Source organism: Mustela nigripes, chromosome 1, assembly GCF_022355385.1.
Source record: "Mustela nigripes isolate SB6536 chromosome 1, MUSNIG.SB6536, whole genome shotgun sequence".
In the NCBI taxonomy this organism is placed as follows: Eukaryota; Metazoa; Chordata; class Mammalia; order Carnivora; family Mustelidae; genus Mustela; species Mustela nigripes.
The window spans coordinates 153,834,713-153,855,336 of NC_081557.1; the positions used below are offsets into that span (position 1 = coordinate 153,834,713).

Consider the following 20,624-nt stretch of genomic DNA (forward strand, 5'->3'; position numbering starts at 1 on the left):
GCGCACGAGGGAGGGAGAGAATGTGTGTTTAATCCAATAGTTTCCTACTGCATAAGCCAGAAAGATGAGTAAACATATCTTGCTCCTCGCCTAGGGGAGAGATTTTGAAAATCTAGCTTATAAGACGAAACCACGTATTAGATTGGTATGTTGCCATTTGGGTGCCGAAGACCACAGTGACCCGTTTTGTTAAGGCTCCCATGGAGTCATATGAGGCTGAATAACTCAAACTTGAGGGAATGATATCTGCAAGTAAACCTAGATCCAGACTGACACTCAGGCTACCTGTCCGGTGGATGCCTCAGCAGTGTGAATATGAGATAACTTCGTGAACATGCGTGTGTGCCTTACACAACTTTTTGTTTAAGTGCTTGGCACAAGATAACCACCGCTGGTGTGTATTAGTACTAGAATAGTTTTTGAACAAGGATATTTTAATTGTCCAAGTTGTTTTCCTAACTAGGAATGCTCATTAATGTACTGAAATAAAACAAGAAACTTACCACTTCTTTCCAGTTTAAGACTACACAGACAGTTTAACACTCATCGTGGTCCTTTCCAATTAGACAAAAAAGAAAGTTTCTATGGTGATCATGTTTATATGACTTGCCAATGCCCAATATACATCAAATTACTCACAATTACATACAAACTGCCTAGCACCTCTGAATCTTCTTAAAATTATACTTTCTTCCAGTGACTTTAAAAAGTAACTGCTATTTTTCTCCTGAATAGTTAAAAAGATAAGTAATTTTTCAATTAATTTATGTAGGGTTTTCATAGTCAAATTTACTGGCAGCACCCTGGAGAGTTAGCAAATATTTCCTAAGTACAAAACCATCCCTAAAATAGTATCCTGAGATTCATATATTCAGAATTTAAAAGAATTCATGAGTTTTTATAAATCTAAAGAATCAAGATTTTTTCCATTAATTGTTTTCCCTATGCTGTACTTTTCATCTCCATGACTTATTTATTTTATAACTCAAAGTTCATACCTCATAATCTCTTTTATCTATTTCACCCATTCCTTTTCCCACCTCCCTTCTGGCAACCACCAGTTTGTTTTCTGTATTTATAAGTCTGTAGTTTTGTTGTTTCACTTGCTTGTTTTTTGTTTTTAGATTCCACATATAAGTAAAAGCAGATGGTAGTTGTCTTTCTCTTATGTCACTTAGTATAATACCCTCTAGGTTCATCCATGTTGACATAAATGGCAAGATCTCATCCTTTTTATGCCTGAGAAATATTCCATATACCACATTTTCTTTATTGATTCATCTATTAAAGGATACTTGGAATGTTTCCAGATCTTGACCATTGTAAATAATGCTGTAATAAACATAGAGGCGCATATATCTTTTTAAATTGGTGGGTTTATTTTTACCCTTTTGGATAAATATGCAGTAGTAGAATTACTAAATCATATGGCATTTCTATTTTTAATTAAAAAAAAAAAAAACCTCCATACTGTTTTCCAGACTGGCTGAACTAATTTTCATTCTCACCAACAGTGCACAATATTCATTTTTCTTTACATTCTCACCAACACTTTTTATTTCTTGTCTTTTTGATTTTAGCCATTCTGACAGGTGTTAGATAATATTTCTTTGTGATTTTGATTAACATTTCCCTGATGAGTGACATTGAACATCTTTTCACAGGTCTGTTAGCCATCTATATGTCTTCTTTGGAACATGTCTATTCAAGTCCTCTGCCCATTTTTTTGATTGCATTTTCTTTATATTGTATAATTCTTTATATATTTTGGAGATTAGCTCCTTATCAGATATATCATTTGCAAATATCTTCTCCCATTCAGTAGGCTGCCTTTTATTTTGTTGATTACTTCCTTCACTGTGCAAAAGCTTTTTATTCTGGTGTAGTCTCAATAATTTATTTTTGCTTTGTTGTCCTTACAGATGAAAGTGGTCCAAAAATATATTGCCAAGACCAGTGTCAAATAAATTACTGCCTATTTTCACTTCTAGAAGTCTTATGGTTTCAGGTCTTACATTCCAGTTTTTAGTCCATTTTGAATTTCTCTTTGTATATGTTGTAAGACAGTGGTCCAGTTTTCTCAACACTATATTTTAAAGAGACAGTTTTTTCCCCCATTATATCTTCTTGTCTCCCTTCACATAGATTGACTATATAAGCAAGGATTTATTTGTGGTGTGTCTATTCTAGTCCATTGATCTATTTGTCTGTTTTTGTGCTATGACATAATGTTGTTGTTATTATGGTTTTGTAATATAGTTTGAAATCAGAGAGCTTTATTTTCTCAGCTTTGTTCTTATTTCTCAAGATTGCTTTGACTATTCAGAAGCATTTGTGTTCCATAATCATCTAAATCTTCTTTGTTTCAGTTCTGTGAAATGCCACTGGCATTTTGATGGGAATTGTATTGAATCTGTAGAGGGCTTTGGGTAGTATGGATATTTTAACAATATTAGTTTTTCCAATTCATAAGCACAATATATCTTTCCATTTATTTGCGTAATGTTTGATTTCTTTCCTCAGTGACTTAAAGTTTTCAGAGTACAGTCTTTCATTTCTTCAGTTAAATTTATGTCTAGGTATTTTATTCTTTTTGGTGCATTTATAAATGAGATTGTTTTCTCAATTTCTCATTTTTTTACTTGCTATTAATGTACAGAAATGCAACAGACCTCCGTATATAATTTTGTATGTTGCAACTTTACTAAATTCCTTTATCAGTCCTAATAGGGTTTTTTTTTTGGGGGGGGGGGTTGGTGGATTCTTTAGGATTTTCTATATATAGTATCATGTCATCTGCAAGGAGTGAAAGTTTTACTTCTTCCTTATTATGTATGCCTTTTTTTTTTTTTTTTTTTTTTTTGTCTGACTGCTGCCACTAAGACTTCCAATGCCATGCTGAATAGAAGTGGTGGGTGGACATTCTTGTTTTGTTCTTGATCTTAGGGGAAAAGCTGTCAGTTTTTCACAACTGAGTATGATGTTAGTTGTGGGTTTCTCATATATGGCCTTTATTATGTCAAAATATGTTCCCTTTAGACCTATTTTCCAGAGAGGTTTTAGCATGAGTGGATGTTATATTTTATCAAATATTTTTTCTGAATCTATTGAAATGATCATGTGGTTATTCTATCTCTTATTAATGTGATGTATCACATTGATTGATTTGCAGATACTGAACTACCCTTGCATCCCCAAATAAATCACAATTTATTGTGGTGAATGATTTTTGTAAAGTATTGCCAAATTTTGTTTGCTAATAATGTATTGAGGATTTTACATCTATTTTCGTCAGAGATATTGGCCTGTAGTTTTCTTTTTTTGTGGTGTCTTTGTCTGGTTTCCGTGTGAGGGTAATGCTAGCCTCACAGAATGAACTTAGAAGCTTTCCTTCCTCTTCTGTCTTATGGAAGTTTGAGAAAACAGTTATTAGCTCTTCTTTAAATATTTGGTAGAATCCCTCTGTCAAGTTATCTGATCCTGGACTTTTGTTTGTTGGGATTTTTTGATTACTATTCAATTTCATTGCTGGTAATAATATTTTTTTCAAATTTTCTACTTATTCCTGATTCAGTTTTGAAAGATCTATTTCTGGGAATGCACCCATTTAAATTAACATTTCTGAAGGTAATGGTTTGGTAGTTCCCAGAAATTTTTAAAGGCATTTCCAAGGGTGGTGGATGGGGGGGGATTTGATCTAAAAAATAAATACATAAAACACTGGTTTAATAAAGTTAACTGGATTCTCTCTGAGCCTTAATGTGCTAATATGTTTTATCAATACTTGAAGTAGACATAGTCAAAATCAATTTTTATTATTCCATGGAACCCATTTTTTTCTGTATAGTCTCTTAAGACACCACTACATGTCAGAACATACTTTGGGTAGTGTTTCTTCAGTGAATTTAGAGTAAAGGGTTAACGTTCCATCTTGTCTGTTTAAATTCTTCTAAAATTCCTTCTCCTTCAAATGGATGTCAAGAACTGTAATTGTGTCAGTTCTCAGTTTGTAGTGTACAAGCATGATTTTATTATTAAAGTGAGATGGATTAAAAATATTTTTGTAATGAGATAACATTTTAATTTTCACCATTTATATATAAACACAAGTTAATAAAACACATCACAAAACAGTAAAATTTCATAGTTAATATTTATAGGTGCATAGTTTCATGCTCACATGTTTTTAAGTATTATATATATTAACAAATTTCACAACACATCATTATTTTTAAACAGAAATAATCATTAAAAGACACCTAGAAATCTTATAATATATGATAGTAAATCACAACTTCTCAATAACAGCAACAAAAAATAGTGAAGATTTAGAAATAAGTGGTAGTCACTTAGGTGTTTTAATTTAACATTTTAGATTTGAAGCCACAATATCCACATAGCACACAAGGACCCTGCTACCGTATAATCACTTCAGTGAGAGGGAAGCACTGAAATGCTGCGTAGGGGCAGGTACAGATAACTTCAATTACTGCTGATGGAAGAGTTTAAAATACACTGTAAAAACTGTGAGAAAACGTCATGACTGGGCATGTTGGAACTGAGTACTTGTACAGGATGGAACATCTGTCAGTAGGTCTCAAGAAACTGGGAGCAAAAGTATTTCTTAGGCTTCGGGTTCATAGTCTTGATACCCTTCCTAATATGAAGAAAATCAGAAAGAAAACATGCAGTATTATTAGTTTGAGTCATCTGTAATGAAGGATTTAGGGTGAATGACACAGGACATAGCTCATCACTCTGAACGAAGGTTATACTCCTAACAGCTCTGCAACCATTCAGTTATACACAATATAATTTCATTGTTAATAGTTTTGTCTTCCTGTCAAATATAAAAGTGAATTAGGCTGCTCAGAGTTCAGGTATCTGAATTTTACTTCCAGATGACATTTAACAGTCATATGTTCTAGTCCTGCAGGGCAAGTTAGTTGGTCTATCTTGCTCCCATTTCCTCAGCTTTACATTTTGAGAGCCAAATCCAGTGATTTAAAAACCCTCTTCCGGGGCTAAGATCCTCTAATTTTTAAAAGGAGACAAAGACATTTTCTCTCCCTTTGCTCTCTCAATAAAAAATATCTTCTTCATCTATGGCTTCAATTATTATTTTTATTCTAAATCCCCCTCTCTCCATACAATATATGGATAGCATCCACAATAAAATATTAAATAAATAAAAATATTAAAGATCTTAACTAAAGTGGTCAAATTAGTCCTAAAAACAACCCTAATTGGGATCCTGTTTTAAAATGAACAAAAGTACCTTCAATAATTAAAGTTGCTTTCTGAATATAGTACAAACTTAAATGGAAAGGTTCTTCTAGTATTCTGTAACTTGTCTTTGACCCATCTCTGCAGCCTTAATCTGTCACTAGTCTCTTTGTTCCCTAACCACAAATCCTATTTAATTATCCACTGTTCCTCAGGCATAGCCTTATGTATGTTTAGATATGCAGCGCCTTTGCTTCTGATACTACCTTGTGCTAGAATGTCTTCTTTCCATTTTGGCATATCATATCTCCCATCCCTCCCACACAGATCAACACTAACTCTTCTATAAAACTCCTGATCACTTTAACCAGATCCTGTAACATATACTTTTTTGTGTATCTTGAATATTTTTGCCTCTGTGATGCCTGATACATAGAAGACAGTCAATAATGTTTAAAGGAATCATCACGAATAAATGAAGGAATAAATTTTCATTTGTATTTATTTTTATCAAACCTATTAGAATGTAAACTTTTGTTCTGGCACTATCAATTAATCTTCTGGTATTTTCTACAGTATTTAATATTGTGCTGTGCATAAAAAGATTCAAAAATTTTGGTAAAATCTAAGAAACAATTTAATTTCAATTTCTATAAATGGGATTATCAATATGCCTTTAACTGATGCTGTAAAGAATAATATATAACCTAACTGGAAGACATTTTAACTTAAGTTTTTTTAAAGATTTAATTTATTTATTTGACAGACAGAGATCACAAGTAGGCAGAGAGGCAGGCGGAGAGAGAGGAGGAAGCAGGTCCCCCATCGAGCAGAGAGTCCGATGCGGGCTCAATCCCAGGACCCTGGGATCATGACCATAGCTGAAGGCAGAGGCTTTAACCTGCTGAGCCACCCAGGCGCCCCTTAACTTAATTTTTAATGAATAATATCTTCTTTTTGAAGATATTATCTCCTTTTTGATGTCTGGTGCCGGTATCAGGGAATATCATCCTCATGGAAATAGTTGGGGAGTAATCTTTCCTCTTTTTTTTGATAAAAAAAATTAATTAGTATTAATTGTGGTTAATAGTTATTAATTATTCCTTAAATGTTTGGCAGAATTCATCAGTGAAGTTGCCTGGTCCACAAAATTTTCTTTGTGGGTAGATTTTTTTTTTTTTTAACAATAATCCAGTCTCTTTACTTTATTATATGTCTATTCAGATTTTCTATTTCTTTTTAAGTCAGCTTCATTCATCTAAAAGTATTTTAAAATTTTCCTTAAGAAATATTTTCTATTAAAGAAACTTATTTTCAAATTAAAATTAATCATCTAAAGGCTGGATTGGAGTACATCAGTTACTGCAAACTGTGCATTTATCATATTTCTACTCTATAATTTTTAAATTATAATTTAATAATTTAATTTAATTAATAATTAATTAAATAAATAATTTAAATTTGGGTAGTTTTTATTTTACCATGCAAATATCTTGCTGGAAATGTATGGCAAATAATAATGAGTTTAGGTATTGAGTTGATTTCTCCAACTTTCCATTTGGGGATTTATTTTAGAAAGTAAGGTTTTTAATAAAATAATTTTCTAATGCAGGGATCAGCAAACACCTTCTGTAAAGGGTCATTAAGTACATATGTTAGATTGTATGAACCACAGAGTATCTCTGTTGTGCCTTTTTTTTTTTTAAACAATGCTTTACAAATTAGCTTTCAAGTTGTCTGCACAATATATAGTCTGGATTTGTCCAATTTGTCCCTCTAGAGAGTAAATCACTTTCAGTAAGGACAAATGGAAGGAAAATCTGACAGTGACAGATTTTTGGTACTGTTTATTAAAAAGACTCAACTTGAACTCCTGAAGTTTATTTTCAGAGTTGAAGGTATATAAAATTTTACCTCAGAAGGCATTTCATATGCTTCATTGTCAGGATCAACTGGCATATCTTCCAGAATTCCTTCCTGTGGGCCTCCTTCTTCACTCTAAATGGGAAACACAAAAGGAATATGATGAGGTACCAGTTTGTACTTTTTCAAAAATTAAGCACATTTTTAAAACATCTTATATAAAATAATGGTAAGAATGTTGTAGAAGTGGCACTACTTATAACTACTGCTGGCATTCTAAACTATATAGTACCTTTGCAGAAATATTGTGATGTTATGTGTTGTTAACACTAAAAATATACAAATTTTTTTGCCCAAGTAATTTACTACCCAAGAAGTAGTCCAAAGCTATCTTCCAAAGATGTTTTTCACAGCACCAACGACAGCAGTAAAAGAAATTGTTAACCTAAATGTTCAATAGAAAATGAAATTAGAAAATTATAATTAATCTATTCAATATATTATTATGAAGATATGTATTTACTATAGCATGAAAATTATATAACAAAATGAGAACCTATTTATAATAGCATGTTTAGAAAGATATAAAGTTGTATATATAATGGATATAACCAATGTGTTATTCAGATGTAAAGCTAAAAAGATTGAAGAAAATCCAACAAAATGTTAAAAGCACTTTTTATTGGGTAGTTATGTTTTACTTTTTTGTAAGTTAACTTATATAACCATTTATAATGTAAAAGCATACATATTTTATAATTTATTTTTTAAATGATGGCAAATAATTTATTTTCTGAAATTTTAAAATTAAAACTATAAATACATATTAATTATATATTTATATATATATATAGAGAGAGAGAATATAAATACATGATTCACAAATTTCCCAGATCTCTCTCCTTAAAAATAAGATACCATAAAACTCAACTTGAACTCATATCTTTACTAGTATCCTTCATTAAATGCCTTTTGTTTCTTTGCATTTATTCCAGTAGAGTTCACCGAAAATTGAAAAAGCAGAGAGGCAATATGAGCCTAAAATGGACTTACTCAAAGAGATCAAATACTCCCTCAGCCAATGTAGCTTATGTTTAAAAATATGCCTGGTGTAAATAACCACCCTTCTTGTCTTCATCATGAAAGTGACTGACAGGTAGGCAGAAAGATAAAGAAATGGTTGCCCATATAAAAAGTCAAACTAAAGCTCATGCCTACATTAACTGGGCTGAGAAATTTATAGATCATTTTCTCCTGCCCAACTCCCTTTTCATAAACCAAAAAAGTCCAAGTTATATATAAACGAAATAAAATACAAACAGTCCTCAAAATACCTTACTTCTAAATGTGGAGTAAATATACTGTAACCATAGTGTTTCACCTCTTAGCACAAGTCAAGAATATAGGTTCTCTTGTATAGTGATTAGATATGAGGTCTGTAGCATCTCAAGACTTGAGTTCAAATCTTAGCTTCTCTAGATTCTAGATTTTTTAAATTTAAGTACAGTTAACATATAGCATTATATTAGTTTCAGGTGTACAAAATAATGATTCAAGAATTCTATACATTACTCAGTGCTTACCATGATTGTAATCACCATCTGTCACCAAACGTTATTATAATCTTACTGACTATGTGCTCTATGTACTTTTCATCTCTGTGACCTACTTATTTTATAACTGGATGTTGATACTCTTAATCCCCTTTAATTCACCCATTCCCCCACCCACTTTATGGCAACCACCTGTTCTCTGAATTTCAGAATCTCTTTGTTCATTTCTCTTAATTCTTAGATTTCACATATGAGTGAAATCGTTGGTTTTGCCTTTCTCTGATTTATTTAACTTACCATTATATTCTCTAGGTCTTAGAAGGGTTGTTGCAAATGGCAAGATTTCATTGTTTTTTATGGGTAATATTCCATTGAGTGTATGTGTAAATACACCACACTTTCTTTATACATGCATTTTACAATGGACACATAAATTGCTTCCATATATTGGCTATTGTAAATAATGCTGAAATAAACATAGCAGTGCATGTATCTTTTCAAACTACTATTATTTTCTTTAAAAATATCCAGTAGTGGAATTACAGAGTCATATGGTATTTCTATTTTTAATTTTTTGAGGAAACTCCATACTGTTTTTCAGACTGGTTGCACTAATTTTCATTTCTAGTAACAGTGCACAAGGTTTCTTTTTTTTCCACATCCTCACCAATACTTGTTATTTTTTGTCTTTTTTATTTGAGCCATTCTGACAGGTGTCAGGTAATAAATATCTAATTATGGTTTCGATTTGCATTTCCCTGATGATTAGTGATGTTGAACATCTTTTCATGTGTCTGCTGGCCATCTGTAAGTCTTCTTTGGATGATGTTTACATAGGTCCTCTGCCTTTTTTTTTTTTGATATTGTATAAGTTCTTTATATATTTTAGATATTAACCCCTATTGTATATATAATTTGCAAGTATCTTCTCCCATTCAGTAGGTTGCTTTTGTAATAGTGCAGAAGCTTTTTATTTCAGTGTAGTCTCAATAGTTTATGTTTTTCTGTCTGTTGCCTAAGGAGACATATCAAAAAAAATGTTTCTATGGCCAATGTCAAGGAAATTATTGCCTATGTTTTCTTCTAGGAGTTTTATGGCTTCAGGTCTCACATTTAGGTCTTTAATCCATTCTGAGTTTATTTTTGTGTATGGTATATGCAAGTGGTCCAGTTTCATTCTTTTGCATGTAGCTATCCAGTTTTCCCAACACCATTTATTGAAGAGGCTGTCTTTTCTCCATTGTATATTCTTGCATCCTTTGTTGTGGATTAATTGACCATATAAGTACAGGCTTATTTCTGGATTCTCTATTCTTTTTGATTTATCCATGTGCCCTTTTTTGTGCCAGTACCATACTGTTTTGATTACTACAGCTTTGTAGTATATCTTGAAATCTGGGAAGGTGATACCTTCAGCTTTGTTCTTCCTCAAGATTGCTTTGGCTGTTTGGGATTTTTGTTGTTCCTTGCAAATTTAAAAATCCCTTGTTTTATTTCTGTGGCAAATGCCATTGGCATTTTGATAGGGATTGCACTGACTCTGTAGAGGGCTCTGGGTAGTACACACAGTTTTACAGTACCAGTTCTTCTATGAGCATGAATATCTTTCCATGTATTTGTGTCATCATCAATGTCTTTCATCAATGTTTTACAGTTTTTAGAGTGCAGGTCTTTCACCTTAAGTTTATTCCAAGATGTTTAATTCCTTTTAGTGCAATTGTAAATGGGACTGTTTTCTTAATTTCTCTTTCTGCTTCTTTGTTATTAGTGTATAGAAATGCAATGGCTTTCTGTATATATTTTTGTATCCTGCAAATTTTTTGAATTCCTTTATCAGTTCAAATAGTTGGGTTTTGTTGTTATTGTTTTAATGGAGTCTTTAGGATTTTCCATATATAGTATCATGTCATCTGCAAATTGTGAAAGTTTTACTTCTTCCTTATCAATTTTTATGCATTTTATTTTTCTTGTCTGATTGCTGCAACTGGGACTTCTAGTATCATGCTGAATAGAAGTGGTGGATAGACATCCTTGTTTTGTTTTTGATCTTAGGGGAAAAGCTGTCAGTTTTTCATGAATATGATGTTAGTTCAGGGATTTTTACATATGGCCTTTACTACGTGGAATTATCTTCCCTCTAAACTTAACTTGATTAAGGGTTTTTTGAGACAATCATATGGTTTTTATTCTTTCTTTGGATAATATGATGTATTATACTGATTTATTTGCAAATATTGAACTAGTCTTTCTTCCCTGAAATAAATCTCAATTTATTGTGGGGAGTGATTTTTTAAAAAATATTTTATTTATTTATTTGACAGAGAGAGATCACAAGTAGACAGAGAGGTAGGCAGAGAGAGAGAGAGGAGGAAGCAGGCTCCCTGCTGAGCAGAGAGCCCGATGCGGGACTCGATCCCAGGACCCTGAGATCATGACCTGAGCCGAAGATGGCGGCTTAACCCACTGAGCCACCCAGGCGCCCGTGGGGAGTGATTTTTGTAATGTGTTGTCAAATTCTGTTTGTTAATTTTTTTTTAAATTACAGATTTATTTATTTAAGAAAGACAGAGACCAAGTGAGAGAGTGAGAGAGAGAGAGAAAAAGAACCAGCAGAGGGAGAGGAAGAGGAAGAGGAAGAGGGAGAAGCAGACTCCCTGATGATGATGAGCCTGACACAGAGCTCCATCCCAGGACTCTCGGATCATGACCTGAGCTGAAGACAGATGCTTAACCAAACTGAGACAGCCAGGTGCCCCTGTTTGCTAATATTTTATTGAAGATTTTACATCTATGTTCATCAGAGATATTGGACTGTAGTTGTTTGGTTGGTTGGCTGGTTTTGCACTGTCTTTGTCTGGTTGTATTATCAGGGTCATGCTGGCCTTATAGAATGAACTTGGAAGTTTTCCTCCTCCTCCTTCTCCTGCTTCCTGAATACTTTCAGAAAAATAGTCATTAACTCTTTAAATGTTTGGTAGAATTCACCTATATAGCCATCTTGTCCTGAGCTTTTGTTTGTTGGGCATTTTTAATTACTGGTTCAATTTCATTGCTAGTAATCACTCTGTTCAAATTTTATGTTTCTTCCTGATTCACTTATAGACAATGATATTTTACTAGAAATTTACCTAGTTCTTTAGGTTTTTCAATTTGTCCTATAATTTTTCATAACATTCACCTTTAGTTTTTTGTATTGCTGTGGTGGTATTATTTTTCCACCTTCTCTTCTAAGTTCATTTGAGTTCTTTCTTTTTTCTTGTTGAATCTGGCTAAAGGTTTATCATCTTTGTTTGTTTGTTTTTGTTTTTGTTTTTTTTTAACTTTGTTGATCTTTACAATGAACCAGATCTTTGTTTCATTGATCTTTACTATTGGTTTGTCTAGCCTCTATTTCACTTATGTATGCTATAAACTTCATTATTCCTTTCTTTCTACTAGTTTTGTCTAGTTCTTCTTTTTTTGTCTGTTCTTCTTTTTCTAGACCCTTTAGATACAAGATGGGTTATTTCAGATTTTTCTAGTTTCTTAAGGTAGGCCTAATTCCCATAAACATTGATCTTCGAATTCCTTTTGTTGTATCAAAAGGTTTTGGACTGCTATGTCTTCATTTTCATTGGTCTCTATTTTATTTTCCCTCTTTGGTCTTGGTAGACCCATTCATTTTTTGGTATCATGCTTTCTAAGCCTCAATGTATTTATGGGTTTTTTTCTGATTTTTTTTCATAATTGATTTCGAGTTTCATACCATTTAGTCAGAAAAGATATATGACATAATTTTATTTTTCTTGAAATTATTGGGACCAGTTTGGTAGCCTAAATATGATCTATCCTGCTATCCTGGAGGATGTTTCATCAGCACTTGAAAATAATGTGTTTTTTTCTGTTTAGATGGACTTTTATATATATATATATATAATATATATATACATATATGTATGTGTGTATATATGTATGTATGTATGTATACATATACATATATACATATATATATATATATATATATATATATATATATATATATATGTTAGATCCAATTGTCTAATCTGTTGTTCAAAACCCTGATTCTTTCTTTGTTGATTTTCTGCCTGGATGGTCTATTCATTGATGAAAGTGAGTATGTATTAAAGAATGCTACTACTACTGTATTACTGCCAGTCTCTCCTTTTATGCATGTTAAAGGTTGCATTATGTATTTAGGTGCTCCCATATTGAGCACATAGATATTTTACAATTGTTTTATACTCTTCCCTTTTTTTTTTTAAGATTTTATTAATTTATTTGACTGAGAGAGAGAGATCACAAGTAGGCAGAAGCAGGCAGGGGGTGGGTAGAGCAGAGAGCCTGATATGGGGCTTGATCCCAGGACCCTGAGATCATGACCTGAGCTGAAGGCAAAGGTTTAACCCACTGAGCCACCCAGATGCTCTTATCCTCTTCCCTCTTACATTATGTAGTTCCCTTCTTTGTCTCCTGCTACAGTCTTTGTTTTAAAATCTATTTTGTCTGGTAAGTATTACTACTCCAAATTTTTTGTTTCCATTTACATTTTCAAGGTAAATGTTTTTCTAATTCTTCACCTTCAATCTGCATATGTCTTTAGGTGTGCAGTGAGTATCTTGTAGACAGCATATAGATGGGTCTTGTTTTCTTTGTTTTTTTAAAGATTTTTTTTTAATTTATTTATTTGACAGATCACAAGTAGGCAGAGAGGCAGAGAGAGAGAGGGGAGGAAGCAGGCTCCCCGCTGAGCAGAGAGCCCGACGTGGGACTCGATCCCAGGACCCTGAGATCACGACCCAAGCCGAAGGCAGCAGCTTAACCCACTGAGCCACCCAGGCGCCCCTTGGGTCTTGTTTTCTATCTGTTCAATCACCCTATGTCTTTTGATTAGAGTATTTAGACTATTTACATATCAAGTAATTAATGAGAGGTATGTACATACTGCCATTTTGTAATTTATTTTAGAGTTGTTTTTGTCATTCTGCTCTGTTCCTTTCTTTTCTTGCTCTCTTCTCTTTTGGTTTGATGGCTTTCTTTAGTGTCATGCCTGGATTCCTTTCTTTCTTTGTGTATGCATTTATTAAAAGTTCATGATTGGTGATTACCTTTAGGTCATATATAACATCGTATGTGTATAGCAGTCTCTATTCAGTTGATGGCCAGTTAAGTTTGAACACATTCTAAAAGCATTTAATTTTTATAACAACCCCCTTCCAGTTTTTATATATATGATGTTATATTTTACAAACTTATTTATGAATCCCTTGACTGACTTTTATAGATATAATTGATTTAAGTGCATTTGCATTTTAATCTACATTCTGATTTTATAATTATAATTATATAATATATAGATATTACAATTATAATATATATAATAATTATTCTACTATCTTTATTACATGTTTGCTTTTACCTGTGAATGTTTTCCATTCACAATTTTCTTACTTTTAGTTATGACTTTTTCTTTCCATTCAAATAATTCCTTTTAATGTTTCTTAAAAGGCTGGTTTAGTAGTGATGAACTCCTTTAACATTTTTTGTCTGGGAAGTTCCTTATCTCTCCTTCTATTCTGAATGAAAACCTTTCTGGATAGAGTATTCCTGGTTGTAGGTCTCCTTCTTTCAGCACTTTGAATATATCATGCTACTCTCCTCCGGCCTACAAAGCTTCTGTTGAAAAATCAGATGACAGCTGATAAACTTTAATGTTTTCCTTGTATGTAACTCTTTTCTCGTCTCTTGCATTTTTAAAATTATCTGTTTATAACTATTTTCTTGCCATTTTAATATTTTGTCTTTGTATGGACCTCCTTGGTTAATCTTGTTAGTGGTTCTTTACATTTCCAGGATCTGAATGTCTGTCTCTTTTCCCAGATTAGGAAAGTTTTCACCTATTATTTCTTCAAATAACTTTTTGCTTCCTTTTCTTTTCTCCTTCTGATATCCCTATAATGCAAATGTTAATTATACTCGAAATTGCTGAATTTCTTCAACCTATTTTTTTTTTTTTTTTTTGAGTGAGAGAAAGAGTGAGTGGGGGAGTAGACACAGAGGAAAGGGAGAGAGAGAATCTTAAACAGGCTTCACGCCCAGCACAGAGCCTTACATGGGCTTGATCTCACAACCCTGAGATCACAATATGAGCCAAAATCAAGAGTCAGCCACTTAACTGACTGAACCATCCAGGTGCCCCACAACCTATTCTCATTTTTAATTTTTCTTTTTGCTGTTTACCTTGGTTTTTTCTTTTTGCTGTTTACCTTTCCCTTACCTTGTTTTCCAGATCACTGATTCTTTCACTGCATCCTCTAATCTGCTATTGATTCCCTCTAGTATATTTTTAAAATTTTGGTTATTTGAGTTCATCATCTCTGACTGGTTTTTATATTTTCTATCTTTTTGTTCAGGGTCTCACTGAGATTCTCCACTTTTTTTTCAAGCCCACTGAGTACTTTATGACAATTATCTGAATTCTCTATCAGGCATATTGCTTATTTTATTTCATTTAGCTCTTTTACTGTGGTTTTGTCCTGTTCTTTCATTTGGAACATATTCCTCTGTTTCTCATTTTGTCTCACTCTGTGTTTGTTTTAGTGTTTTGGGATGGTAGCTATTGGTCTTGAAAGTAGTGGCCTTATGAAGCAGTCCTGTGGCACCCTGTAGCAAAAAGTCCCCTGGTCTCCAGAACAAGGCATTTCAGGGGTGTCTCCTATGTGGGCTTGTATATTCTATTGTTGTGGCTGAGTTGCATTTGCCTTCAGTTCAGTCAGCTACAAAGACCAACTTGCCTGCTCTGGTTATACCAATCATGATTTGGTCCCTGTGCTGTTGAGGGGTCTAAGGATGCCACAAGTTTTAGATGCAGCATGTCATCAGTCAGGCTAGCTGTCTGCACTCAGTCTGTCTGCCACAGGTGCATATGCACCAAACAGCAAAATGCTCTCCTGGTTTGGCTCCTGAGAGGCTATGGTGGACAAGGTTGGCAGTCAGACCAGATTTCTATACCCAGTCTATCTGTCAGGAATGCAGGTGCACCAAAAGGCAAACCACTATCTCTGGACACCCTGCTAAAAAGCTCTGCTGCTTGGACTGTTGGTGTGCTGGTGTATTGTAGTTTTCTTCCCCTCCTGCCAGGGAAGAAATCATTTTGGAATGTTAATGGCCTTTGCTGGGGCTACTTACGAAGTGTGTTAGGACAGAAGCTGCATTAGAGGGATGCCTTGCTAACACAGGTGAGTTAGACAGGGTGGATCTGCCAGGGAATGTTTGTGCCAGGCATTTGGTGTTAGTAATATAGATGGAAAATGTTCACACTTGTTCTTGCAAGTATTTAGCTATCAAGTCTGGGAAATAAGAAGATAAATGGTACCCAATGGCACTTATGTTCTTGGGTAAGTCTCTTCAAGATCCTGCTCCTTCAGCACACACTCTGAGACTAGTAAATAACTTTCCTTCATATATATCACAGGTTTTACTTAAAAGTGCTGCATCTATGTTTTTTCTCCTCTAGGTTATTTGCTATGCTGGTTCTTTAAGGGCAGGAATTCAGGTTCTTATCACCCTCTAGCTCTCCCAGAACGAAGCCTACTGATTTTAAAAGTATCTGGAGTTAAACACTGCTGATAGTAAAAGCTCACAAAGTATGCCCCATTCCTTGTCAAAGCCAAAAGGACTCATCTTTCCAGTCCAAATCCCCCATGTCTGGGGTGGGGTTTGATCTTTTTTTTTCTATCTGTGATATCCTCCCCCCTTCCACCCCCCCATTCGTGATTTGTCTCACTGGGGGTTTGATTCCCAGCTATCTGTATCCTTCCCTCCTACACTCTTCTGTGTGGCCTCCTCTTTATTAACTATGGAAATTCTGTTCTGCAAGTCTTTGAAATAACAGATGTAGCTGTTATCTTGGTGTATCTAAGGGACCAGGTGAGTTGAGGATCTTCCTGCTCTCCCAGATTCTAGATCTTTTGTGATGTTGGGCAAGTTCCTTAAGCTTTTCCTAAGCACCAAATACCCTTAGTGAAGACAAATGGGGCAGCAATTTATCTTTTAACTAGGAGGAACAAAAGACGTCATTAATTTACGATTAGTATTTAGGTAACTTTTAGTGATAGTCAAGTATGTGAAAAATAAACTTGTTGTTAAAGAGAAAATCACAGGCCCAAAACGGAATCATGTTAAGACCCTTGTCAGTTAACCAAGTCTAATTCCTAGTCTGTAGTTTTCCTAAACTGTAGTTCTAACATCCCCAAGAATATAATTTTAACCAGCCAAATTAATCTCATCTACGCTAGGAGGCTATCTGCTATTAGACCATTTCTGTTCCCCTTAGGAGCATGACCTCGCCTCAAACAATGCATCACTAATTTCTTTCTCTCCCCCAATTCTCATTGGCTTTACAGTCTAGAGTTAATGGGCCATCTAGACTGACAGGATGTCTCTAACAGAGACCTCAGCCCTTATTTCAGTCTGCAGATCCAACCTCAGTCTCCATTAGTGGAATCTGCTGATTTATTGCACATTGGGAATTGCTGGTGGGAACTTCCTTTGGCAAGTCCACAGTGACTTCTTAAAACCAGCCCTCAGTCCTATCCTCAGATTCCTCATGGAGAACTGACTCTGCCGTGAGAAGTTCTCAATTTGTTTGGTATCAATCCAGAGTCTTCATTCTTTGAGGTCTGCGCGTTTAATCCTTTACCCAGTATCTAGTTCTTTGCCTACTGTTGGTGTCCATGGTTCTGTTTCCTTGGTAATTATTGGTTTCTGTTAATGGGCACATGAGGTAAAGGCTAATTGCTAAAGGGAATCTGGGATGCCAGAAACCTGCAAAAATTGTTGGGCCTGGGTTGAGCATTTAGGAGTTGTTAGTGTACACACCACCTAACTCAGAGACTTCCATGTTAGGAGAAGTTGGCTACACAATGGGTTAGATAAACACTGGATTACCCACCTACTTTAAGAAAGCTTCTGTGCGTGTAGGTACACTGTAAAACATACATAATTCCCAAGCCAGCTGCATATGCCTTTAGATATTAGTTTGGCTCTGAGAAACCCAAAGACTTGGCTAATGGGATCCTTAAACTCTAAGAGGTCAGGCACACCACCTTCCAGCATGCCTGCTTATTCCTAAAAACCATGGCCTCAGAATCTGTGATTATCTACAGAAACGGTGAAATTTTACTAAAAACAATCGAGAATTACAGTGGCCATTATGGGGAATGTTCCAATTAGATAAGATCATTTAAGAAATGTACTTGAAAGAAAAGCCTTCAAAATTCTAAAAATAGTTTCACTGAAAATTTCGTTACAATAAAATGATAAAAAATTAAAAAGATGGAAGAGGTAATTAATAGAAAAGGCTGTAAGACTCATGGAATTCTCACTACTTCCCTCTATCCTTTTTTATTTCAATACTTATCCTAGCCCTCTTCCTGAATTGCCTTAACATGACCATAAACAGAAGTCTGCCAACTTAATAACCTTACACACACCCCCATTATCTACCTTACAATGGGAGCCCTCATATAAATTTTGCATTATCATATCTGTCTCATGGTTAAACACTTTTAAACAACAAGGTCTCTGATTATATGTCTATGCATGTCTAGTGTAGAATGTGATATTTTCTACCTCTGGATGGTATTACTAAAATTTGCAAAGAGCTCTCTTTAATTGGTCTAGAAATAAGCACTTCTAACTTAAGAAATTTTTAGAAAAAAATCTCAGAAATATAATAGAAGCTAACACAAATGCTTACTGGATTCACCAGACCTGGGAAAATATTCAGTATTAAGGGTAATTTCAGGTTGCTGGTTAATTATAATAAACATATCTTAGACTTATTAACACTGACTACAAAGCAAACATATAATTTTTTATTCTGCCTAGGTTTACTAATCAAATAGGTTCATGTTATCTCTGTTGCAAAACTTGTCAGGAAAAGAAAACCCTTAGAATTAGATTTTGCCTAATGTTTAAGATCTAAACATAATTAACAACAAATGAATCGAATAGGTGTAAATAAGAAGGTTTTAGGTGAATTTTTAACAGCATTTCCTCAAATCATTTTGGTAAACTGAAACTTTAAGGTTTTGCTAAGTGATGAGTTAAGTTAAATTCATTAAGTATCAGGATTATTTCCAAATAAAATACTAAAATATTAATCACTGAAAATAGGCTTAATTAGTTTTTGCTTTTTACAGAGGAATAAAAAATATTTGCACCTATTAGTGAACATGTTTTATACCATATTAAGAAATTTTCTATGAAAAAGGCAGAAATCACAAAAAGTATGTTTTTAGAAATAAAAAGTATAAGTTTGTCAATTCAGACAATGCAAATGTAAAAGAGCATTCATAATTGTTTACTTCTTGGCTAAGGTCTCTAAGAGTTGAAAATTCTAATCAATATATGTAATTAAAATTACTAGAAATAATGAGGAAAACATCTCTGTGTGCAAGAAAATAAAGATGCTTGCTTCTGGTAAAGGAAGGTATGAGGAATGAAAATATATTCTAGTTAAGGGAAAAGAAAGCTTTGGCCTAAAATAAGCCTGCTTATTTAAAGAGAAAAAATACAGGACAAAATTCAAATGTAAAAAACAAAGTTGAAGAAGGTTGTGGAAACAAAATCTGTGAAATTTTAATGTATAAGTAAGCTAAAATTAATATGAATTTATTTAAGAATGAGTTTTAAAATTAAAAGTACACAGCTATAAAACTAGAATGTAGCTTTTTCTTCTGTTAAAAGACAAAGTTTTCTTAGATTATTGATCTGTTCATTGTCTACAATTTCTTATTAAGGTTTATTTTTAACATAATGTGCTTAGAAAAAGAAAGATTGTATGTTTTGTATTTATTGGGTCTAATTACTTTTTTTTTTTTTGCCTTTGTTTTTTCATTGTTTTCTGAAGGAAAAAAATCCTTCAGAATCTTTTCAATATTAAAAGAACTAAGGCTGGGGTGCCTGGGGTGGCTCAGTGGTTTAAAGCCTCTGCTTCGGCTCAGGGTAATGATCCCAGGGTTCTGGGATGGAGCCCCACATCGGGCTCTCTGCTCAGCAGGGAGCCTGCTTCCCCCTCTCTCTCTCTGCCTGCTTCTCTGCCTACTTGTGATCTCTATCAAATAAATAAATAAAATCTTCAAAAAAAAAAAAAACACTGTCTTAATTCTAGGGAAGATGGCGAAGTAGGAGGATCCTAAGCTCCCTTGTCCCATTGGTAGAACTAAATAATACCCACATCAGTGTAATGACCCAGAAAATGCCCAAAGACTGGCAGAACAGACTCCCTACAGCTAAATGTAGAGAAGAGGCCGTAGAGAAGAGGCCACATCGAAGAGGGCAGGAAGGGCCGAGACTAGTTAGGAGCCAAACTAACCCACAGGACTGTCCATGGGAAAGAGGGACCCTACTGGCATGAAGGAGAGAAACAGATCCTCTTACCAGGCACCCCAGGCATAAGGAACCACAGGGGGAATGCGAATACCTATAACATTTAGCTTTGAAAACCAGAGGGGCCTTAACACCTGTAACTTTAAAAAATAAGCGTGCTTGGCTCTGGGAGAGCCAGGAAAGTGATAGGAAAAAATCCATGCTCTTAATGAGAGCAGACAACAAACAGCCCCATGGAGATAGAGCGAAGAAGCAGCAGTTTGAAAAACAGCTGCACTATATAAAGGAGGGATATTTGTTTACTAATCTAAGAGTTTATGCTTGAGGGGCAGCGATCTTTGGGTGACTTATCCAAGAACAAAAGAGCTGGCACATGCCATCTCCCTATCTTTCCCACCAACCCAGATACACAGACAACTGCAGGAACCAGCAAAGTGCCACCTGACAGGGTGCCCTGCCACTACAGGCTTCTGCAATTCCACCCCATCCAACCTGCCAGCCTCCATAGGAGGTTTCCTGGGCAGCTTTAGGTCCCTTCCTGCCCTGGACCTTCATGGATCTCGTTGGCACTATGTGCGCCACGTACCCCGT

At 34.4% G+C, this 20,624-nt stretch overlaps 1 protein-coding gene across 3 annotated transcripts in view; it reads right to left on the reverse strand.

The window, feature by feature from the left end:
* Positions 1-4,134: 4,134 nt before the first annotated feature.
* SNCA (synuclein alpha) overlaps positions 4,135-20,624 on the reverse strand; it is a 161,506-nt gene continuing 145,016 nt past the window's right edge. For all 3 annotated transcript variants that reach the window (XM_059376008.1, XM_059376003.1, XM_059376016.1), the window contains exons 5-6: positions 7,141-7,224; positions 4,135-4,657 (exon numbers count right to left, since the gene is read on the reverse strand). In XM_059376008.1, the coding sequence (XP_059231991.1) occupies positions 4,625-4,657; positions 7,141-7,224 (117 nt within the window). In that variant the 3' untranslated portion in view covers positions 4,135-4,624. The remainder of the gene's footprint in view (positions 4,658-7,140; positions 7,225-20,624) is intronic.